The 22,247-nt window shown below is 40.6% G+C and overlaps 1 protein-coding gene across 5 annotated transcripts in view; it reads left to right on the top strand.

The window, feature by feature from the left end:
- LOC124137224 (WD repeat-containing protein on Y chromosome-like) overlaps positions 1-22,247 on the top strand; it is a 93,208-nt gene that overhangs the window by 7,183 nt on the left and 63,778 nt on the right. For 3 of the 5 annotated variants that reach the window (XM_048392406.1, XM_048392405.1, XM_048392403.1), the window contains exon 3: positions 15,327-15,391. In XM_048392406.1, the coding sequence (XP_048248363.1) occupies positions 15,327-15,391 (65 nt within the window). Of the gene's footprint in view, positions 1-765; positions 873-9,083; positions 9,282-15,326; positions 15,392-22,247 lie in introns of those variants that run through there. The other 2 variants (XM_048392408.1, XM_048392407.1) reach the window with 2 other exon arrangements.

Here is a 22,247-nt window from a genome sequence, read left to right as displayed (position 1 = left end):
GTACAAACACGCAGATCTTTTGTTCAGTAGCTCATGCTGTCCCCTAGAAACGGGGCAGTCAATTAATTTATTTTTCGCATATTTCTTAATAAGTGTTTCTTATCATTCTGGTCGTATAATAAAAGGCAGGGACTCTTCGGTGATGTTAAAGAAAATGAACACAAGAAGAGACAGGCCTATTGTTGAACTATCTTCCCCTGGGACAACCTGACTTTATAAAGGAGTACTTACACTATAGGCTGGTTTCTAAGCACCGCCACCAGTCAGTGCATTGAGGGAGGATATAAGAGGATTGTTTAAAACTTGTTTGGTTGCTGGGATGTCAAAGGAAAATTTACGTCAGTCTGACTTGGACCGATATGTGTAAATCAGTTCGAAATTTATTCAAACAGGATGTGAAAAATCCACAATTGTGGAATTAGGGGATTAATTCAGAGGAATTTTATCATTCATGCAGGGGTCTAATGAACACTTTTTAAAAGATTTAACATGAAAGGGATATCATGTAGTTATTTATTGCGCGAGCTGCATTGTTCTGAGCATGCTCGGTTGGATTACTGCTGCACGGTGCAGGCGACTTATGCGTTGAAGAGTTGAGACATTTCAATGTAGTGACACCCCTGCCCAGAGACGTCCATTGTGTTGGGTATCTGGAGTTATTTCAGGTGGATGCTGGGTTAGAGGGAGGTGACATGAAGCCTGGGGGACAGGATGAGAGGGACTCGGGGGAGGGGGGCAGTAATGGGGGGGACAGGACTGCTCTGCCTGACAGTGAGGAGGGCAGTGTCACTGAGATGAGTAAAACGACGAAGAATCGGAACGGAAAACCTCCCAATGGACTCACAAGGACGCCATCTGGAAATCTTGTGCAGGTTATATTGTCTGAGTTTATGTTTGTTATGCTCTGTTTTTCTAAAGGATTATTATTACTAATTCAAATAATTGAATTAATTATTTTCTTTGACAATGTGGTCTGTATTTTATGTTTATTATCGTAATACCATATTTTCATGATGATTTTTTCATTGTGTTGAATGTTTTTGTGTATTAGTTGGTATTCGCCTTAAAATTGTTTCTTTTTCACTAAACTGCTGGGTAAAAGAAAGTATGCACCCATGCTTGAGGGTGGCTAATAATGACACAGATTAGAAATTGTTCTTTGATGGTGTATTTGATATGGGTGTCATAGGAGTGTTTTTCTCCTTAAGTTTGAGTTGTTTGCGTAACTGTAACCTGGTATCATTTTGAAAATGTTAGTAATTTATGGGTCAAATCCAGTTTTCAAGAGTATGCTATCTTTGCCTGGAAGTGTATGTAACCCAAATGGGGATTGTGGGTTAGAATTGGTCTCCAGCAACCTTGCCTGTTGTAAGATGCGATTTAATGGATTGGGTGGTCAGGCTCGGTGACTTGGTTGAGTGACTGAGGTGGGATTTATGCCACTTTGAACAGTATTTTAGTTATATCACGGTATGCCAGCTTGATGTGGGAGGAAATCCCAAAGTGAAGCAGGTCTTAGACATTTACCACTTTGGTTAAACCCACCAGCACGGGTATGGTGCTGACAACCGTAGAATTATGATCACATTGAATCTGGGATTGGAACCATGATCATAGGTTTCTGGAATGCCTAAGGGACGCAACTCTGCACCTACTTCCAGAGACTGTGAGAACATGCTTATTAGTGCCTTGAGTTACAGATGAATAGTCAAGACCTGCTCAGTGTAAACACAAAAAGATGAAAGAATGTTAATATGTAAATTTAAAGGCAAAAGATGGATAAACCCATGATTGATAGTAGCTGAAAAAGAAACAAACAAGAAATGGTTATGCGATGGTGTTCTATTTGATAGGGGTATCATTGCTGTGTTTTGGACCTGAAACTTGCAGTGTTTCAGTGACAGTTTTCAATCTAACGTTTGTAATGTTTTTGTCAGATCCAGTTTTCAAGTGTACACTTTCTTTTAACTGGCAGTTTATTTCAAAGCCCTTGTTAGCAGTGAACTTCAATACCATTTTGAGGAAAGTAAACCTAATATCCTTATTATCAAAAGTCAAACTCAGGGTTTTTTCCTGCTTAATCATGACTATAAAATTAGCATAATATTATATGTGAAAAGAAAAGAATTATCTAAATTTCATTGATATAAACCAAGATGGTACTGGTAAACAAAACTGTTTTACCCAATATCAGCATCTAGAATTAATATATCTCCTTGCACCTTGACGAGGAGATAAATATGATTAATTATGTAACACAATGATGTCTCAAGTTGACATATGACTTCATAAGCCATTGAATAAATCATTGTAGTCTTTCAGTTACGCTTAGATAATGTGTGTGGCATCCTTCTCATATGTTTTGAGTGAGTGAGTGAGTGGGCTTTTTTTAGCAATATCATGGCGGGGGACACCAGAAATGTGCTTCACACATTGTAACCATGTCGGGAATCAAACCCGAGTCTTCGGCATGACAAGCGAACCCTTTAACCACTAGGCTACCCGACTGCCCCTCATATGTTTGAACATAACGATGCGTGTATGTATGGAGCTCTGACTCCAAACATCAAAATGACTCAGAAATCATGTGAACACCTTGTTGAAAAGTTGACTGAAAACAATGTTCTCCCACATCAAATCCTGCAGATAACTGGTTACAGGAACATCCATTCTGTGAACGGTTATAGCCACATATTCTGATCAGCAAATATCAACATAATGTCAGGACATACACCTTGCCACACATTGACATCCCAGCTTGATGTTTCTGAAACACCCAAATGATATTTTCAAAGTCTTGGTTGATATTTCCCATATTGAAAAGGCCGTGGTCCAGTGGATAGAGTGTTTGCCTGGAGAGCCGAAGGTCAGTGTTTTGATCCCCAGCCGAGTCATACTTAAACAAGTACAAAGATGGGGCTTGTTGTTACCCTGCCTGGTGATCAGCATTAAGGAGCTAAAACAAGGACTGGTTGACTCATACTGTGTTAAAACACAGACCTAAACCTGCGGCATTGTATCTCATGGGGGGGGGGGGGGGGCTAACACTGTAAAACCGATGAAGTCCAGACTAGTTCAAGCAGACACAGACACACACACATATAGTTGATCTCACAGTCCCTGAATATTAATTTTCCTTTCTGCCTAGCCCTTTCTATAATGCAAAACCCTAAATGAAGTAAGTCTAGATTTTACACAAGTTCCTTCCTATCTCACTGGGCTCCTTTACAATTTAAATCGAGTTGTTTGTTTCCACACATGCAGACACACACACAGAGACAGAAAGACACACAGAGAAACACACAAACACACACACAAGCACGTGCACACTCACGCATTCACTCACTCACTCACTCACTCACTCACTCACTCACTCACTCACTCACTCACTCACTCACTCACTCACTCACTCACTCACTCACTTAAGACAATGGACTCACAGGCTGGCAACATGTGGACTGCTTAAATTCATTTCCAACAATTTTACTGATCGATGACAAAACATTGCACATTATCTGAAGCCTCAAACCTCACAGATGGGATTTCAATGTTAGAGTGAAGAAAATCAACTATCGATTTGTTCTGAATTCCTATTTCTTTCGGGAACAGAAAATGTCACTTATATCATGTTTGAATAATGTTACATGCAGTGTACAATATTGATTAGTTTTAATGATTCAAACAGCATAATTGTCCCCCACTACTTGTAATATAAATTAATGGTGTCAATTCTCAAGTTGTATGTGTTTAAGATGCAATCTTTTGAATCTTGTAAAACCGTGTATCTTCTTTTGTAATATATGTAGCCCTTTGTGGGTTGAAATTTTTTAAACACTCTCTTCTGCAGAAACTTTTATAGATTTGCTTCAGGGGAATCTATGCTTGAGGAAGTCAGAGAGAACGAACTCAACCAAAATAGAAGGGTGACTGTAGTAGGCCTGGGATGGGTAACTCGGGTCGGGTGGGTCCTGAGTAGGACCCGGGTACCCACAGGACTACCCAGACCCGTGGTTAGTCATGTGATATGTTGTTTAATGACGAAAACTCACTACAGCCTTGTGGTTACACTACAAGTCGCTAATGCTCGCATTTCTTTTGACTTGTATGTGTTTGAGTAAAAATGCACACATTCCTTTTGACTTGTAAATGTTTGAGTAAAGATAAAGCTTCAGTCAACTTCCGTGTGCGCATGATGTGATTGTTTAATACATATATCTAAATAGTCTTAGCAAGAGCTGTGGTAAAACAATTACCAATCAGACATTTTGTTCCCAACTCTTGAGACCTGCAGTGGGTACCCGAGTAGGGTTGGGTAATAGGGGGTCGGGTACCGAAAAATGGAATAATCTGATACTTTGGTTTCTCATTTTAGTTGGAGTAGTTCAGTGATTGTACAGTGAATTACATGCACACAGCTCTTTTGGTATTATGTTTGACCCGTGAAGATCTGGGGTAGAATAGGTCTTCAGCAACCCATGCTTGCCGTCACAGGCGACTATGCTTGTTGTAAGAGGTGACTAACGGGATCGGGTGATCAGGCTTGCTGACTTGGTTGATGCATGTCATTGTATCCCAATTGCATTGACCGATGCTCATAATGTCAGTTACTGGATTGTCTGGTCAAAACTTGATCATTTACAGATATAGCTGGAATATTGCTGAGTGCAGGGTTAAACAAACAAACAGTCAAACAAACAGCAATATTATGTTTTAGTCATTTTCAATATTGGTTTCTTTCCATTGCGATTCTAATTTTAAAATTCTAGATTAACCCGGAGAGGGGACAAGGTAGGATAAGGACCTCTTTGCCCACTGGAAATGTAAAATTTTAAAGTTACAGAAATTTTTAAATATTGGTATGACAATTATCAGACATGTTTAAATGGGGGAAACTGGCCTTTGTTTCTAAGTTTGGGACTCTGACATGACCATGGTGTCATGTGCAACCAGTGAAATGACAGGAAGATTGATGTTTCAATAAATGAGTTTTCCTGGAATATTTAATATTTCAATATAATGACATTGATGTAAAGCACACATAGCTTTCACCATTCAGGGCCATGCAGAACACCTAATGTAGTTACATTTTATGTCTCTTCCTTCACTTCAACCCAGAAGAATGGTGTACTGTGATATCTCTGATCAACTATACAGTGACTGATATGGATTCTCACTAATTCCCACATAAAAAACCCGGTTTGAATACAATGATAATATATCAAAGACACATAAAACTTGTGTGTTTTCTATATATTTAAGGCCAGACATATTTTATTTTTCGTTTCACAGGCCCACCACCTTACTGAAAAGCATAAAGAAATAAAGTAAACATTAAAATATTTATTTTTATAATGTGTCCCACCAGTGATATAGACCCTCTTATACAATATAAAATATTATATATAAGTTCCATGTCTACATCACTATCAGCATCTACCTGAGGCAAGGGAGTTAACTGACTTTAAAAGTCGAGTTTCTACCCTTGCTGAACTAGGCTGGAATTACTGGGCTCGATCGTAGCGCCACCAGTGGCTATTACCAGTTATGTCCCTTCTAAGCCTCTCCTGTTGACCAATCAAATTCCACCTCTTGTATCACTTGCGTTTGCTACACACAAAATGGGTGGCGCCCAGTCAGGACGATCTGATCGACTTAAGATCTATATTGTGATAAAATGGGTCTTACATCGCGAAATGCATCAAATCACGTGAGCACCTTGATTAAAAACATGAAAAGATTTGGAAAATATCTGCTGACAACGAGTTGGCGTTGCACATGCTTTACAAATCCTGCAATCAACCGAAATCTGCACGACAGTTTATGAACTGGATTTCGATTTCCGTGCGCGATTTTGATTGGACTATGCATAGACTCGTTAGTCCAGCCAAAATGTAACTCCATAATACCAGCCTAGTTCAGCAAGGGTGGAAACTGGACTTTTATAGTCAGTTAACTCCCTTGCCTCGGGAAGATGCACTATCAGTGATTCAAGAAGCCGGCTGCAGTTTTAACTCCACAGCAGCGTGACTTTCGTATAAATAAATAAATGATTGACAGCTATTTATTTTTATTTTTATTTCAAACCACCTTGTGTGGAAAAGCTGGAATAAATCCAGGAATTTTTTTTTTAAAAGTGTAGCCTTTGTGGCAGTTTCGAAGCTGTTGTATCCATGACGACAGTTGATCGATATATTTCAACTTCTTCCTTCTTTCTCTGCGACATTTCAGTAAACTTCTCATAGAAAAAATTAACAAGTTGAAGTCCATTGTGATATTTGTGTGCTGGATGTCACATTAGTTCGTAGTTCAGCAAAGTTACAGTGGACTGACTATACAGTGGGTACAGAGGTATTTAGCATTGTGTTCAGTGTACTAATGTGAACCTAGGTATGCAAGCCTTTTTCTCCTTATTGGCCCTGTCATGACGGGACTACAAGTCACCGCTGTAAAACTAAAACATATAACCCCAGGTTTTATGTATGGTAATAAACTGAACTGAACAAAACAAACATATCTAAGAAAAGTAAGTAAGTCTTTATTCTGTAAGTAAGTAAGTAAGTAAGTAAGTAAGTAAGTAAGTAAGTAAGTAAGTCTTTATTCTGTAAGTAAGTCTTTATTCTGTAAGTAAGTAAGTAAGTCTTTATTCTGTAAGTAAGTAAGTAAGTCTTTATTCTGTAAGTAAGTCTTTATTCTGTAAGTAAGTAAGTAGGTAAGTCTTTATTCTGTAAGTAAGTCTTTATTCTGTAAGTAAGTAAGTAGGTAAGTCTTTATTCTGTAAGTAAGTAAGTAAGTCTTTATTCTGTAAGTAAGTAAGTTTTTATTCTGTAAGTAAGTAAGTAAGTAAGTCTTTATTCTGTAAGTAAGTAAGTCTTTATTCTGTAAGTAAGTAAGTAAGTAAGTAAGTAAGTAAAGGGATGTTAAATAGTTCCTATCCACTGAGTAGACATGCAATATCTTGTAGAAGGCAGACACAATATACGTTATAGCAATATCTCAATTTTGAATTTGTTTCAATTCTTTTACAATGTCCTATTAAAACATGCTGGTTTGTTGTTGTAAAAGGGGTACATGGGGTTTTATGCGTCCCACGTTAGGTTTAATACCACGAGCCGGGATGCATAAAACACCATGTACCCCATATGATACTGCTTACCTTACATGATTATCTTACCCAATGTGTTAATCTGCCATTGTAAAAGAAATAAAACAATTTGAAAATTGATAGAAAACAGCTGTTTGATTTAGCAGAGGCTAACTTGTGCTATGTCACATGACTTCCTTTGGAAAAAGTGTGCAGCTCTTTGCTTCGAAGCAGGACATAAGGGATTTATGCTCCTGCTCAGAAATCCACATGCAGCCTGTCTTCTTCATGATGGGGTATAAGGGATTTATCCTCTTGCTCAGAAATGTATTTCCCTCCCAGGTGGGATGTATCATACTTTATCAAGATCATGTGAACAAATCAGATCTCATCATTCTGACATGGAGGTATGATAATCAATGCTGTACAGGTTGTTCTGAGTGTAATTGAGTGAAACTTTAGAGAAGTGATTGATGTAAATCTAGCACAAAAATTCAAACAAGTAGATTTCAAAATACCGGGTAAGCATATTCTCAATCTCTGCTTTGTTATATCTTCTGCAAAAGGAAGGTCAGATTCATGTAAAAAATAGGATTTATTTTTGTCTGGCCTTATTTTCAGCAATAATTTAATTATTTTTAATCTGTAAAATAAAATTGGCTTATATTGGCACATACATTAATTACAAGATTATTATCACCCTCATCTCACATCTAACATCTCCAAGAACCTGCAGACAAAGAAAATCACCATATGTGTTTCCTTCTTTCCTTATGTGATGACGAGGGAGCAAGGGTGGTCCAGTTGTCCGAGGCGCCGCGATTCGCTGTGCAGAGTTGCGTCCCTTGGGCATGCCAGAAACCTTTGATTGTGGGTTCGAATCCCGGTTCACCCTGATTATGTTCCTATAGTCGTCAGCACCATACCCATGCTCTTGGGTTTCACTGAAGTTGTAAACATCTGAGACCTGCATCACTTCGGTTCCTTACTCCCACATAAAGCTGACACACCGTCATATAACTGGAATAGTGTTTAAAACGGTGTTTTATCAACTCACTCACCTTATTTAAATAAAATACACGATCAACATAGTCCCATCAAATATATGATTACATGTGAATCACATGTGTTAACTGTTGGTGCTTTTATCATTATAAAATTAAAACATAAAAAACTGAAATGCCTCGATCCTAACTCACATTTTTGATAAAATTGGATGACAATCTAATAATTTATTGTTGCCATATAGAAAGTAAATTTACTCAATTTTTCAAGGGTATAAAATATGGCTTTTAGTATTTATTTGGACCATTCAGTACAAAGAGAGCTTTTGTTGTACAAACAGTTGCTTACATAGTAAATGATTACATTGTGTCTGAGGGAAACTACAATAAAAGTATTACAGTCTGCAAAGTATTCACTTTGAGTTGAGTGTACTTGCTCCAGTAGTTTGCCTTTGGGGGTAGTTGACTCTGCAACTAAGATTAAGATAAATAGCCTATTACTGTCACTTGCTAGAACTCAGTGTTCCTGATTACATTCTGCTTTCTGACCCAAACTATTTGCCCAGAGCTCTTGATAAACTTTATTTCCACAGAGTGTTTGTACGAACGCAATCAAAAGCTTACTAAACTGTTGCACAGGTAAACCCATAAATGAGGCCAATGGCACGTCTTTTTTTTCCATAATTTTATGACATTGAAAACAAATTAAGTCACTTGACGTTCAGTGAGTTTTCAGATTGGAAGTTGGGAAGTATTTCAACCCGTATCCTTAGACGTGAGTGCATCCCTTGTGGTGTAGATTTATCAAGTTTTCAAGTGGCACTGTTAAGAGTGATAAATTTCCATGAGCTTATCGGTTTGTTGTTATAAAGGGGTATATTTCACCACCCAAGTGTTTGTTGTAGTCCAGTTGTGTATTGTAAATCCTGCTCCCTCGGGATGTGACGGCTCCGTGGTCTGTGGGCCGTGCTCTATGTGTGTGGAAGGGGCCCTCGAAGGTGTCAGTCATGTGCTTAGTAACAGTGATTCTCAGGAGGCGGCACGGATCTCACGCCTAGCCATGCTCAAGCAGTTATGGTTCAACTATGGAGAAGTTAATGAAACGTGATAAAAAAGTGAAATTTAAATCCCCAGATAAGCTTGAACTTTCGGATTCCTCTGAGGATGACGATGACACTATTCTTATACCAAAACAGGTCAGTGGGGTGATGGTTTGCTAAATTATCACCAAATTATATTTTTTTGTCATTATAGAATTTTATTTTAATTTCTCAAGTTAGATAATATTTGCTTTGCTTTTGTGTTTTTTTTCCAGTTTGTGTCCTTATTTAGTTGTTTAAAATTTATGACACTGTTTTTCTCTTTTGTATCTACATTTTCATTCTCTGACTTTGCTGTAAAGATATTTAAATGTTTGATGTATTGTATACATGCTACCTGCACTGTTCCTTCAATGTTACTTCAACGTCATGCTGACCCGTGAAGATCCAGGGTAGAATAGCTCTTCACCAACCCATGCTTGCCGTAAAAGGCGACTATGCTCGTCGTAAGAGGCGACTAACGGGATCGGGTGGTCAAGCTAGCTGACATGGTTGATGCATGTCATCGATCTCAATTGCATGGATTGATGCTCATGATGTCAATCACTGGATTGTCTGGTCCAGACTCTATTATTTACAGACCACCGTCATATAGCTGGAATATTGCTGAGTGCGGCGTTAAACAACAAACCAACCAATCAATGTCCTGCTAGTTTTAATTACATGTACTTTTCTTCAATCACCTGTATATTTTTCTGTTTACCTATGAAAACGTAAAGAAGGCAAAACTTAATTTTTGTACGATGTTTTATTTTTTTCAATATTGAATTTGTATTCTTGGAAAGATAATCATGGTCATTTGTTTTGTTTTCTATGAGTATCTGGATCATGATGAAATATTTGTGGATGGTTTGCTGTCTACCACTTCCTATGTAGCTGGACATTAAATCTGGAACCTAATCCATCACTGATTGCAGTATATTTCCATGTAGAGGGGTGGTGCTTATCATTTTTCCATGTGCATAGACGTGTTGCCAAAACGTGATTCAACTTTGTGAGAAGTCAAATGGAGATAAGAAACTCATTGATTTCCGGACTAAGTTGTTTTTGAACCATCTACATCAAATCATTTTTCTACAAATTTAAAACCTAGATGCCATCCTCAGTACCTGCATGATGCAATGCTAGACATCAGTACCGCTCCTTCACCATTCTTAGCGGGGTGGCCTTATAAGGTTATATATATGGTTAAAGTGTTTGCTCATCATGCTGAGGACTAGTTGAAATTTGCCATTATTAAGGGTTTTGCTGTGTTATCATTATAAGGACTAGTGGACCAAACAGTTAATTTTTATTGCTGGAAGCCCATTTCTGGTGTCCCTCTGCCATGATATTGCTGGAATACTGCTAAAACCATACACTTGATACTCTAAGAGAAGAGTTCAGCACATAAGAAGCTTCAACCTGTACTAAGCATTGTATTATATACCAGGGTAGTAGCCTCCCCTCTCCATCTACTCCCTCAGGAGACTCCCCACCCCCCACCCACCCCCCCAGCCCCTCCCCCACACATTTTTAACCCCCTAGATACCGGGGTAGATGATCCCCTCTCTCTCCATCTACCCCCTGACAGGCTAAACTGCCCCTACAGAAGGACACCCCAGTGCTGAGATGGTGTGTAATCTGACAATAGATACAGGCGCTCTTGGCTTCCTGGTAACCACCCCATCTCAGCTATCAGCTGTCATCCTTAGATAAATACAATATGAAGTGTTTGTGTTGCTTGTCTTTCTGATTATATCATTTGGATGTGAGTTCGAAAGTGCATTCTGTTTATTATTGTGCCCTTGCCAGTGTGTATTTCAAGTCCTTAATTTTGAGAACTTTGTGATTTTGAATAAAAAGAGGAACATATTAATATGTTAACATTGTACAATCTGGGTGTGAATTCTGGATTAGGAAAGGTCCCCAGTCCCCAATGCATGTCGGAAGGTCCCCAGTACCCAATCCTTGTCGGAAGGTCACCAGTACCCAATGCATGTCGGAAGGTTCCAGTACCCAATGCATGTCAGAAGGTCACCAGTACCCAATGCTTGTCAGAAGGTCCCAGTACCCAATGCATGTCGGAAGGTCCCCAGTACCCAATGCTTGTCGGAAGGTCCCCAGTACCCAATGCATGTAGGAAGGTCCCCAGTACCCAATGCATGTCGGAAGGTCACCAGTACCCAATGCATGTCGGAAGGTCCCCAGTACCCAATGCTTGTCGGAAGGTCCCCAGTACCCAATGCTTGTCGGAGTGAGTGAGTGAGTGAGTGAGTTGCGTTTAACGCTGCTTTTAACAGTATTACAGTTATATCACGGCGTGTCAGCTTATGTTGGAGGAAAGCCCGAAGTGATGCAGGTCTCAGAATGCTTGTCGGAAGGTCCCCAGTACCCAATGCTTGTCGGAAGGTTCCAGTACCCAATGCATGTCGGAAGGTCCCCAGTACCCAATGCTTGTCAGAAGGTCCCCAGTACCCACTGAATGTCTGAAGGTCCCCAGTACCCACTGCATGTCGGAAGGTCCCCAGTACCCAATGCATGTAGGAAGGTCCCCAGTACCCAATGCATGTCGGAAGGTCCCCAGGACCCAATGCTTGTTGTCAGGTCCCCAATACCCAATGCATGTTGGAAGGTCCCAGTACCCAATGCATGTCGGAAGGTCCCAGTACCCAATGCATGTCGGAAGGTCCCCAGTACCCAATGCTTGTCGGAAGGTCCCCAGTACCCAATGCATGTCGGAAGGTCCCCAGTACCCAATGCTTGTCGGAAGGTCCCCAGTACCCAATGCATGTCGGAAGGTCCCCAGTCCCCAATGCATGTCGGAAGGTCCCCAGTACCCAATGCATGTCGGAAGGTCCCCAGTACCCAATGCTTGTCGGAAGGTCCCCAGTACCCAATGCTTGTCGGAAGGTCCCCAGTACCCAATGCATGTAGGAAGGTCCCCAGTACCCAATGCATGTCGGAAGGTCCCCAGTACCCAATGCATGTCGGAAGGTCACCAGTACCCAATGCATGTCGGAAGGTCCCCAGTATCCAATGCTTGTCAGAAGGTCCCCAGTACCCAATGCATGTCGGAAGGTCCCCAGTATCCAATGCTTGTCAGAAGGTCCCCAGTATCCAATGCTTGTCAGAAGGTCCCCAGTACCCAATGCATGTCGGAAGGTCACCAGTACCCAATGCATGTCGGAAGGTCCCCAGTATCCAATGCTTGTCAGAAGGTCCCCAGTACCCAATGCATGTCGGAAGGTCCCCAGTATCCAATGCATATCGGAAGGTCCCCAGTATCCAATGCATGGCGGAAGGTCACCTGTACCCAATGCTTGTCGGAAGGGTCCCAGTACCCAATGCATGTCGGAAGGTCCCCAGTACCCAATGCTTGTCGGAAGGTCCCCAGTACCCAATGCATGTCGGAAGGTCTCAGTACCCAATGCATGTCAGAAGGTCACCAGTACCCAATGCTTGTCGGAAGGTCCCCAGGACCCAATGCTTGTTGGAAGGTCCCCAGTACCCAATGCATGTAGGAAGGGTCCCAGTACCCAATGCTTGTCAGAAGGTCCCCAGTACCCAATGCTTGTCCGAAGGTCCCAGTACCCAAAGCATGTCGGAAGGTCCCCAGTACCCAATGCTTGTCGGAAGGTCCCCAGTACCAAATGCATGTCGGAAGGTCCCCAGTACCCAATGCTTGTCCGAAGGTCCCAGTACCCAAAGCATGTCGGAAGGTCCCCAGTACCCAATACATGTCGGAAGGTCCCCAGTACCCAATGCATGTCGGAAGGTCCCCACTACCCAATGCATGTCGGAAGGTCCCCAGTACCCAATGCTTGTCCGAAGGTCCCAGTACCCAAAGCATGTCGGAAGGTCCCCAGTACCCAATACATGTCGGAAGGTCCCCAGTACCCAATGCATGTCGGAAGGTCCCCACTACCCAATACATGTCGGAAGGTCCCCAGTACCCACTGAATGTCGGAAGGTCCCCACTACCCAATGCTTGTCGGAAGGTTCCAGTACCCAATGCTTGTTGTCAGGTCCCCAATACCCAATGCATGTCTGAAGGTCCCCAGTACCCACTGAATGTCTGAAGGTCCCCAGTACCCACTGCATGTCGGAAGGTCCCCAGGACCCAATGCTTGTTGTCAGGTCCCCAATACCCAATGCATGTTGGAAGGTCCCAGTACCCAATGCATGTCGGAAGGTCCCAGTACCCAATGCATGTCGGAAGGTCCGGAGCACCCAATGCATGTCGGAAGGTCCCCAGTACCCAATGCATGTCGGAAGGTTCCAGTACCCAATGCATGTCAGAAGGTCACCAGTACCCAATGCTTGTTAGAAGGTCCCCAGTACCCAATGCATGTCAGAAGGGTCCCAGTACCCAATGCATGTCGGAAGGTCCCCAGTACCCAATGCTTGTCCGAAGGTCCCAGTACCCAAAGCATGTTGGAAGGTCCCCAGTACCCAATGCATGTCGGAAGGTCCCAGTACCCAATGCATGTCGGAAGGTCACCAGTACCCAATACTCTGAAGGTCCGCGGTTTACAAATTCTCAGCTGTGTGCTAGCTGGACTATGGCATCTGAAAGAAATTCAACTTACGTCCACATAGATAAATCTGAGGCCATTTTTTATTTGGAATATATGACAAAACTATTTATTACATCAAATCTTCTCAACATAAAAATAGATTGAATAAATATGACCTTAAGGACCAAAATATAATCCTTAACCCATACTCCACATTTATGACTTACAAATGTATGTTAATGATATACTTTATGATGCTAAACCTCATAGGAACAGAAGACGTGGAACTATTTGTCAGTCACTCAGGGACAATTCTCAAGATCAGGCTCGCTCACTTGTACTTCAAAACATTCTTTCTGCCATGTAATTGTATTTTCATGAGATAACCAGTGCCTGTTTCAACATACTTAGTCTTAGAAGTGATTTAGTGGCTGGGGTAACCTACATGTGAGCCTACCTACCCTGATCCCGTACCCTCAAGGCTGTTTCAACCCTGTAGATACTTCAGATATACCAGGCAATAGACATGTGCACATATTTGCATTTGTATTTTTCACAGATTTCTGGCCCAAGGGCATTTAATGTCTCACACTGTTGTACGTTTATGTGTTAATATCTGTTGAAATATATCACGCCATGTTTTAATATGTCTTATACTGTTTACCTTTCTTGTTTAGCGTTTGTCATTGAAAAGCTTTTGATCTTGAATGTATTCCATGAATATTGTTTTTGTTTGACATTAGGAATTGAATTCATCTTAGCATAAGGGTCCTGATATTGTTTACTATCTAGGGTGAAAGGACTCAAAAACAATATCATAAGCGTAAGATTGGTCGGAATTTTATCATTAAGAATTAAGGAATAAAGATGAAATACTACTTTGTGTGAAATAAGAATTTACTGTTAATTTAGCAACCAAACATTTACACATTGTAGGTTCCACTATCTATGCTGCCTTGTTTTAACTAGTATTGAGACGGTGGTTGGTTCAAGCTCTTTTGAAAAATATGACTTCCGTGAAAAGTTGAAGGCAGAATAAAACAGATAAAACTAAAAATGTTGCTGTGTTACACCATTTACTGCCTAAATAAGATGTTATAACCTGTAACTAAGTAAAATTATTACCTTACTGACAAAAGTTTTATACTGCCTATGTCCTACTGAGTGATAATGGCCACCCATCTGAGTGGAGTTGTCTTGGGTGCAGATCTTGGTGGTAGTTGCAAATATTCAAATAACCATGAGGATGAGTGAGTTACAACTGACCAAAGTGCTATGTTGGCCGATAGTACTGATGTTGCCTGACAGTGCTGATGTTGGCCGATAGTACTGATGTTTCCTGACAGTGCTGATGGTTGCCCAAAGTGCTGATGTTGCCCATAGTGCTGATGTTGCCTGACAGTGCTGATGTTGGCCATGGTGCTGATGTTGGCCATAGTGCTGATGTTGGCCCAAAGTGCTGATGTTGGCCATTGTGCTGATGTTGGCCCAAAGTGCTGATGTTGGCCATAGTGCTGATGTTGGCTCATAGAGTTAGTGTTGTGCAGAGTCAGCCAGGATAAGCTACATAATCTTTTACAGTGGTACAAATATATAAAGACAAACCTACCCAATGTCTTATATCTGTATTCATACTTTCTAGGTCGACCAGCAGGATGTGCCCAAGAAGAGGAGGAAGAGTTTTACCAACCCAGAGACCATTGAAACGTGAGTTTACATAGTATCAGTACTTACTACAGAATCTAGCGGTAAGACCATTGAAACCATCTTCCCGAGACAAGTGAGTTAACTGACTACAAAAGTCCAGTTTCCACCCTTGACGAACTAGGCTGGAATTCCTGGCCTCGATCATAGTGCCACCAGTGGCTATTACCTTTTATGTCCCTCCTATGCCTCTCCTATGGACCAATCAGATTCCATCTTTCGTATCACTTGCATTTGCTTCAAACAAAATGGCGGCACCCAGTCAAGACAATCTAATCGATAATCAAGATATATATTGTGATGAAACGGGTCCTACATCGTAAAGTGCATCAAATCACGTGAGCACCTTGATTAAAAACATGAAAATATTAGGAAAATATCTGCTGACAACGAGTTGGCTGTGCACATGCTTTGTAAATCCTGCAATCGGCCAAAATCTGCACGACAGTTTACGAACTGGATTTCAATTTTGTTTGATTGGACTAGGGGTGAGACCATTGAAACATGAGTTTACATAGTATCAGTACTCACTACAGAATCTAGGGGTGAGACCATTGAAATGTGAGTTTACATAGTATCAGTACTCACTACAGAATCTAGGGGTGAGACCATTGAAACATGAGTTTACATAGTATCAGTACTCACTACAGAGTCTTGGGGTGAGACCATTGAAACATGAGTGTACATAGTATCAGTACTCACTACAGAATCTAGGGGTGAGACCATTGAAACGTGAGTGTACATAGTATCAGTACTCACTACAGAATCTAGGGGTGAGACCATTGAAACGTGAGTTTACATAGTATCAGTACTCACTACAGAGTCTTGGGGTGAGACCATTGAAACGTGAGTGTACATAGTATCAGTACTCACTACAGAATCTAGGGGTGAGACCATTGAAACATGAGTGTACATAGTATCAGTACTCACTACAGAGTCTTGGGGTGAGACCATTGAAACATGAGTGTACATAGTATCAGTACTCACTACAGAATCTAGGGGTGAGACCATTGAAACGTGAGTTTACATAGTATCAGTACTCACCACAGAATCTAGGGGTGAGACCATTGAAACGTGAGTTTACATAGTATCAGTACTCACTACAGAATCTAGGGGTGAGACCATTGAAACGTGAGTTTACATAGTATCAGTACTCACTACAGAGTCTTGGGGTGAGACCATTGAAACGTGAGTGTACATAGTATCAGTACTCACTACAGAATCTAGGGGTGAGACCATTGAAACGTGAGTTTACATAGTATCAGTACTCACTACAGAGTCTTGGGGTGAGACCATTGAAACGTGAGTGTACATAGTATCAGTACTCACTACAGAATCTAGGGGTGAGACCATTGAAACGTGAGTTTACATAGTATCAGTACTCACCACAGAATCTAGCCAGCTGATTGGCTAGTCACTGTCTTGGTCATGTAGGTCGGTCGGTTGGTACAGATATCATAACCTCATAAAGTTTGATGCACTTCAATTAACCATATTGAAATTCTGATTGTGGTCATATGATAGATTTAGTTGTTGTACACAAATATTTCCCCAAAAATATGTCTTGTAACTTGTGAACACACTATAGGGTGTACAGTATTGTACAGCGTAATGGTCGTGAACAGCCCTTGGCCTTGGTGTACAAGCCCATTTAGCTCCTAAAAATTCTGTACACTTGACTAGTGACACTTGTAACTCATTGTCTGTACTGGGCCATGCCTGTTAGAGGTGGGTCAGAGAGAATCAGGGGGTGAGATAATTGAAACGTGAGGGGTGAGATCATTGAATCGTGAGTTTACATAGTCCCAACTGGGCCATGCATCATGAAGATGGGTCAGAGAGAATGAGGGGTGAGATAATTGAAACGTGAGGGGTGAGATCATTGAATCGTGAGTTTACGTAGTCCCAACTGGGCCATGCATCATGAAGGAATCAGGGGTGAGATAATTGAAACGTGAGGGGTGAGATCATTGAATCGTGAGTTTACGTAGTCCCAACTGGGCCATGCATCATGAAGATGGGTCAGAGAGAATCAGGGGGTGAGATCATTGAATCGTGAGTTTACTTAGTCCCAACTGGGCTATGTACAATAGCGGTAGGTCAGAGAGAATCAGGGGTTGAGATCATTGAAACGTGAGTTTACGTAGTCCCAACTGGGCCATGCATCATGAAGATGGGTCAGAGAGAATCAGGGGGTGAGATCATTGAATCGTGAGTTTACGTAGTCCCAACTGGGCCATGCATCATGAAGATGGGTCAGAGAGAATCAGGGGTTGAGATCATTGAAACGTGAGTTTACGTAGTCCCAACTGGGCCATGAATCATGAAGATGGGTCAAAGAGAATCAGGGGGTGAGATAATTGAAACGTGAGTTTACATAGTCCCAACTGGGCCATGCATCATGAAGACAGGTCAGAGAGAATCAAGGGGTGAGATCATTAAATCGTGAGGGGTGAGATAATTGAAACGTGAGTTTACGTAGTCCAAACTGGGCCATGCATCATGAAGATGGGTCAGAGAGAATCAGGGGGTGAGATCATTGAATCGTGAGTTTACGTAGTCCCAACTGGGCCATGCATCATGAAGATGGGTCAGAGAGAATCAGGGGTTGAGATCATTGAATCGTGAGTTTACGTAGTCTCAACTGGGCCATGCGTCATGAAGATGGGTCAGAGAGAATCAGGGGGTGAGATCATTGAATCGTGAGTTTACGTAGTCCCAACTGGGCCATGCATCATGAAGATGGGTCAGAGAGAATCAGGGGTTGAGATCATTGAAACGTGAGTTTACGTAGTCCCAACTGGGCCATGCATCATGAAGATGGGTCAGAGAGAATCAAGGGGTGAGATCATTAAATCGTGAGGGGTGAGATAATTGAAACGTGAGTTTATGTAGTCCCAACTGGGCCATGCATCATGAAGATGGGTCAGAGAGAATCAGGGGTTGAGATCATTGAAACGTGAGTTTACGTAGTCCCAACTGGGCCATGCATCATGAAGATGGGTCAGAGAGAATCAAGGGGTGAGATCATTAAATCGTGAGGGGTGAGATAATTGAAACGTGAGTTTATGTAGTCCCAACTGGGCCATGAATCATGAAGATGGGTCAGAGAGAATCAGGGGGTGAGATCATTGAAACGTGAGTTTACGTAGTCCCAACTGGGCCATGCCTCATGAAGATTATTACCGGAATTACCTGCAATTTTTGTCATTACTGTAAGTAATATTCCTCATCAGCGGAATAGCTTGTTTCCACTTTCTAAGTATTAGAACACAAGAAGCTATCTTTCAATTAATCATTGCAATATTTCATGATTCTATATCAAGTGGCAAGGACTTAGGAGGATGGTTGTGAATCAAAATACATATGTAAGGAGAAGGACGTCATATATATCAGTTGTGAAATATAATATTTGAATATGATACAAACATCCCTGTATTGTAGAGGAGAATACAAGTTTTAGTTTGCCCCTAGATCTAACTGTCACATGAAATTATTGCACAGAAAATACATCTTTTGTCTGTTGTGAACTCATTATGATAAGCTCATAACAAGAATTTACCAGATGAATATTTAGTTGCACAATGGTACATCCTAATCGTACAAAACCTTTCAGCTCTCATGAACCATGCAGAACTTCCCACATAAAAAAAAGAAGTGTCAATTAATCTGTAAATTAAGTATGTACCAATCCTAACTGTACGATAATAAGTTAAATCTTAATGCTATCTGGCGCTAATTTTGTCAACTATGTGAACAATCTTTCGTGAGGGAGAATTAAGGGAGATAACTCTTTACTCCCCCAAATTGATAACTCCATGTTCATCATTGAGTTTTTTTTAAAAACTGTTCAGGTTATTTTTGAAGAAATAAATATGTCTATATATTACTGGGAAAATCATGCATTATACTATACAATGTTTTATAAATATATAAAGTAACTGATGAACCTCTCGTAGAGAGCCCTTTATAAAATCTAATGAAAAGTTAAAAGGTTTAAGATTCATGACTTTATAAATATGACAGAGTTCATGTCACCACAATTGATCTTAACATGAAAAAAAGTAAAAGCAGTGTGGTGAATGTTATTCCAGAAGACATTTTGTCAGATATTCTGGCCTGATAGCTTTGTAGCAGTAAATTGCTATTGAGGGGAGGTAACTCTACAAGCTCTGTTGTGGGTCCTCTTGCAGCACTGTCTCAAAGAGTTGATTTAAATAAGTCAAGTAGAATATTTAAAGTTGACATCATTATTAGCAATGACTTAGCGTAACAACTAAAGGTGTACCGTATTCGACTAATAAGCGCCCCGCTCTAATAAGCGCCCACGGATATATTGGCTATTGAACAATCCCAATTAGCATCCCTTCCAATTGATTAATGTACACAAGATTTATTTATTCGCATATAATACGCACTCGTGTGTTATATGCACCCTTAATTATGGGCAATTAAATTCTGGAAAAATATATCTGTCGTAAATAAACATTTCAGGCTGTCAGCATAAACTACGAAATTTATCGTTCAACTCTGTTTTTTCCCCCAAAATAATATTCTAATAAGAGCCCCCTATTCCTTATTTTGAGAGCGCCCTGGGCGCTTATTACGTTGAATATGGTAATCATTTTGAGATTTGGAGCGCAAAATTTTGTATAGGCCAACAAGGCAACTTTCTTTTCATATTTTGTACACAATACTGCAAGACAACATTTCCCCTTACGGTATATTGAAAAAAAAATTGTGTAATGTCATCTTGCATGTTAACATGTCAACAATGATCAGCTCCACATGGAATTTATTTCATCCGGTACCAATATACATGTAAATTAATCTCACCCTGTGAAACTGAGCACATTTTCAGTGATTCGATGAGACTCATTTAAGGTCCAGGTGATTACATTTATAGATCAGGGTTAGGGTTAGAGTTAGGGGCCATTTACACTAGGAAATTTATTCCAGACCTAAACACTTTGAGAAATGTGGGGGAATACATTTTCCTGGTTGTGGAAAATATGTCAAAGTGAAAACTGTTCCATGGGAAAAATTCCCCTGGAGAAAAATAGTAGAAAGGAACAGGTTCACTGCAGGAACAGATATTCTGTGACAAATGCACATATGTAAGGTGAGATTACATATCCAATGTCTGCACGTTCAAAGGACACACATTTCCCAATTTTGCAAAGAAACATTCTTGGTCATTTTTGCAGTTTTGTGTAATATTTTCATCAACTTCCAACAGTAATAATTTGGTACAAGCGAACCCCAAGAAACTCGCTGATTGAAATTACAGACACTGTGAATTCAGTCTAATCATGCAAGCTCTGACACAGTGAGTGAGTGAGTGAGCTGGGTTTGATGCTGCTTTAAACAGACTATTTCTGTTACGTCACAGCACATTAGCTTCATGTGGGCAGAAGGCCTATGTGATGTAGGTCGTAGATCTTTACCACTGAAACCCATGGGCAGACAAGGGTGCCAACTGACGAAGGGTCATAATCAGGGCAAATCTGTATTTATAATCACATGGATCTGGCATTGCTATGAGACAGACACACTACTCAGGCCCACCTAGATCACTGTGCCTTCTACTGGTACATGTACAACCAATGTGGATGTGGCTATTTGGAAAAGGAGGGATGCATTTGGTGATTACTGGAACGGCAGTTCAAGTAAATGTGTTGAAAATATATCACAAATGAGTTAGGCATACTGTTCATATAAATTTACTTATAGTATCTAGACCACCTGTAGACGTTTTTAGTTCAGACATTTTTGTGCACCTCTCCCTTCTTATATGAGCAATATGCTGTAAACTATGTTTATGACGAACACGCTTATAACGAACTGACGTAGATAACGAACTATTTCTTGGTCCTGCCCATTGGCTCTATCTGTGTTGTACATATTCTTATGACAAACTACGCTCCTAACGAATTAAAATTAGTGGTCCATTTGAGTTTGTTTTAACCATAGTTTACTGTAATTGATAAAAGGTAAAATATTGCAGGATTTGTTTGAAGAATCATGAATGATTAATTGCTCGCAGTAGCATGGGTTTCTTTTAACAAACCTTTATTATGTTTCTAGGTTTGTCAGCATCATACTCATGCTCATGGGTTTCACCAAAGTTGTCAACATCTTGGACTTCTTCCACTTCCAGGGGTTGATTTAACTGCTGGCCCATTGGCCTGTGGACAGTTCAAATTACGAAAGGCTTGCTAAAACATAAAGTAGATGTCCCCACTGGCTAGTCAAAATTTCCCCCTTCTCTGTGCAGGGTTCGCCCTGACGCAGAAAACCTGCGTATTTGACGCATAAATAATTGAAAATACGCTAAAAATATTTTCTACTGCGTCAGTGTTGACGCAATGAAACAGCCATTACAATTAGTAAACTGAGACCTTTCCGTTTGTCTGAAAGAAAATACAGTGATCCCTCGTTACAACGCTACCTTCGGGGTCCAAATAATTGATGAGCGTTATAGATGATCAGCGGTTTAACTCTTTCAACACCGTAGACCGGTTTTCGGCCAAGAAGCATTGAGTCCCCAGACACCGTAAGCGGGTTAACCAGCTAAGCCGTAGTCACGTCAAAATAGTATATATTTTTATGGACCTACCTGTAATATCATTCATTTATTAAATCTATCACATTTCACAATGTCTGAAATACGTATTCCATTTCAATTTATAATTTTTAATCGATAAATTAAAAAATTATTCACTATTTCTCCGCGATGTTATTGAAAATAAAATTGTCGGACACACATTTCGAAAACGGGTCCACATCGAACATGTCAAAGAGCAAAATAAAGACGTTTTAAACAAATCTTTAAATATATTATACAAAGTAATAAATA

The sequence above is a fragment of the Haliotis rufescens genome, unplaced genomic scaffold (genome assembly GCF_023055435.1).
Source record: "Haliotis rufescens isolate VD_foot unplaced genomic scaffold, xgHalRufe1.0.p SCAF_11, whole genome shotgun sequence".
NCBI lineage: Eukaryota > Metazoa > Mollusca > Gastropoda > Lepetellida > Haliotidae > Haliotis > Haliotis rufescens.
The sequence above is the reverse complement of the archived record's forward strand: the minus strand, read 5'-3'. Positions and strand labels throughout refer to the sequence as shown.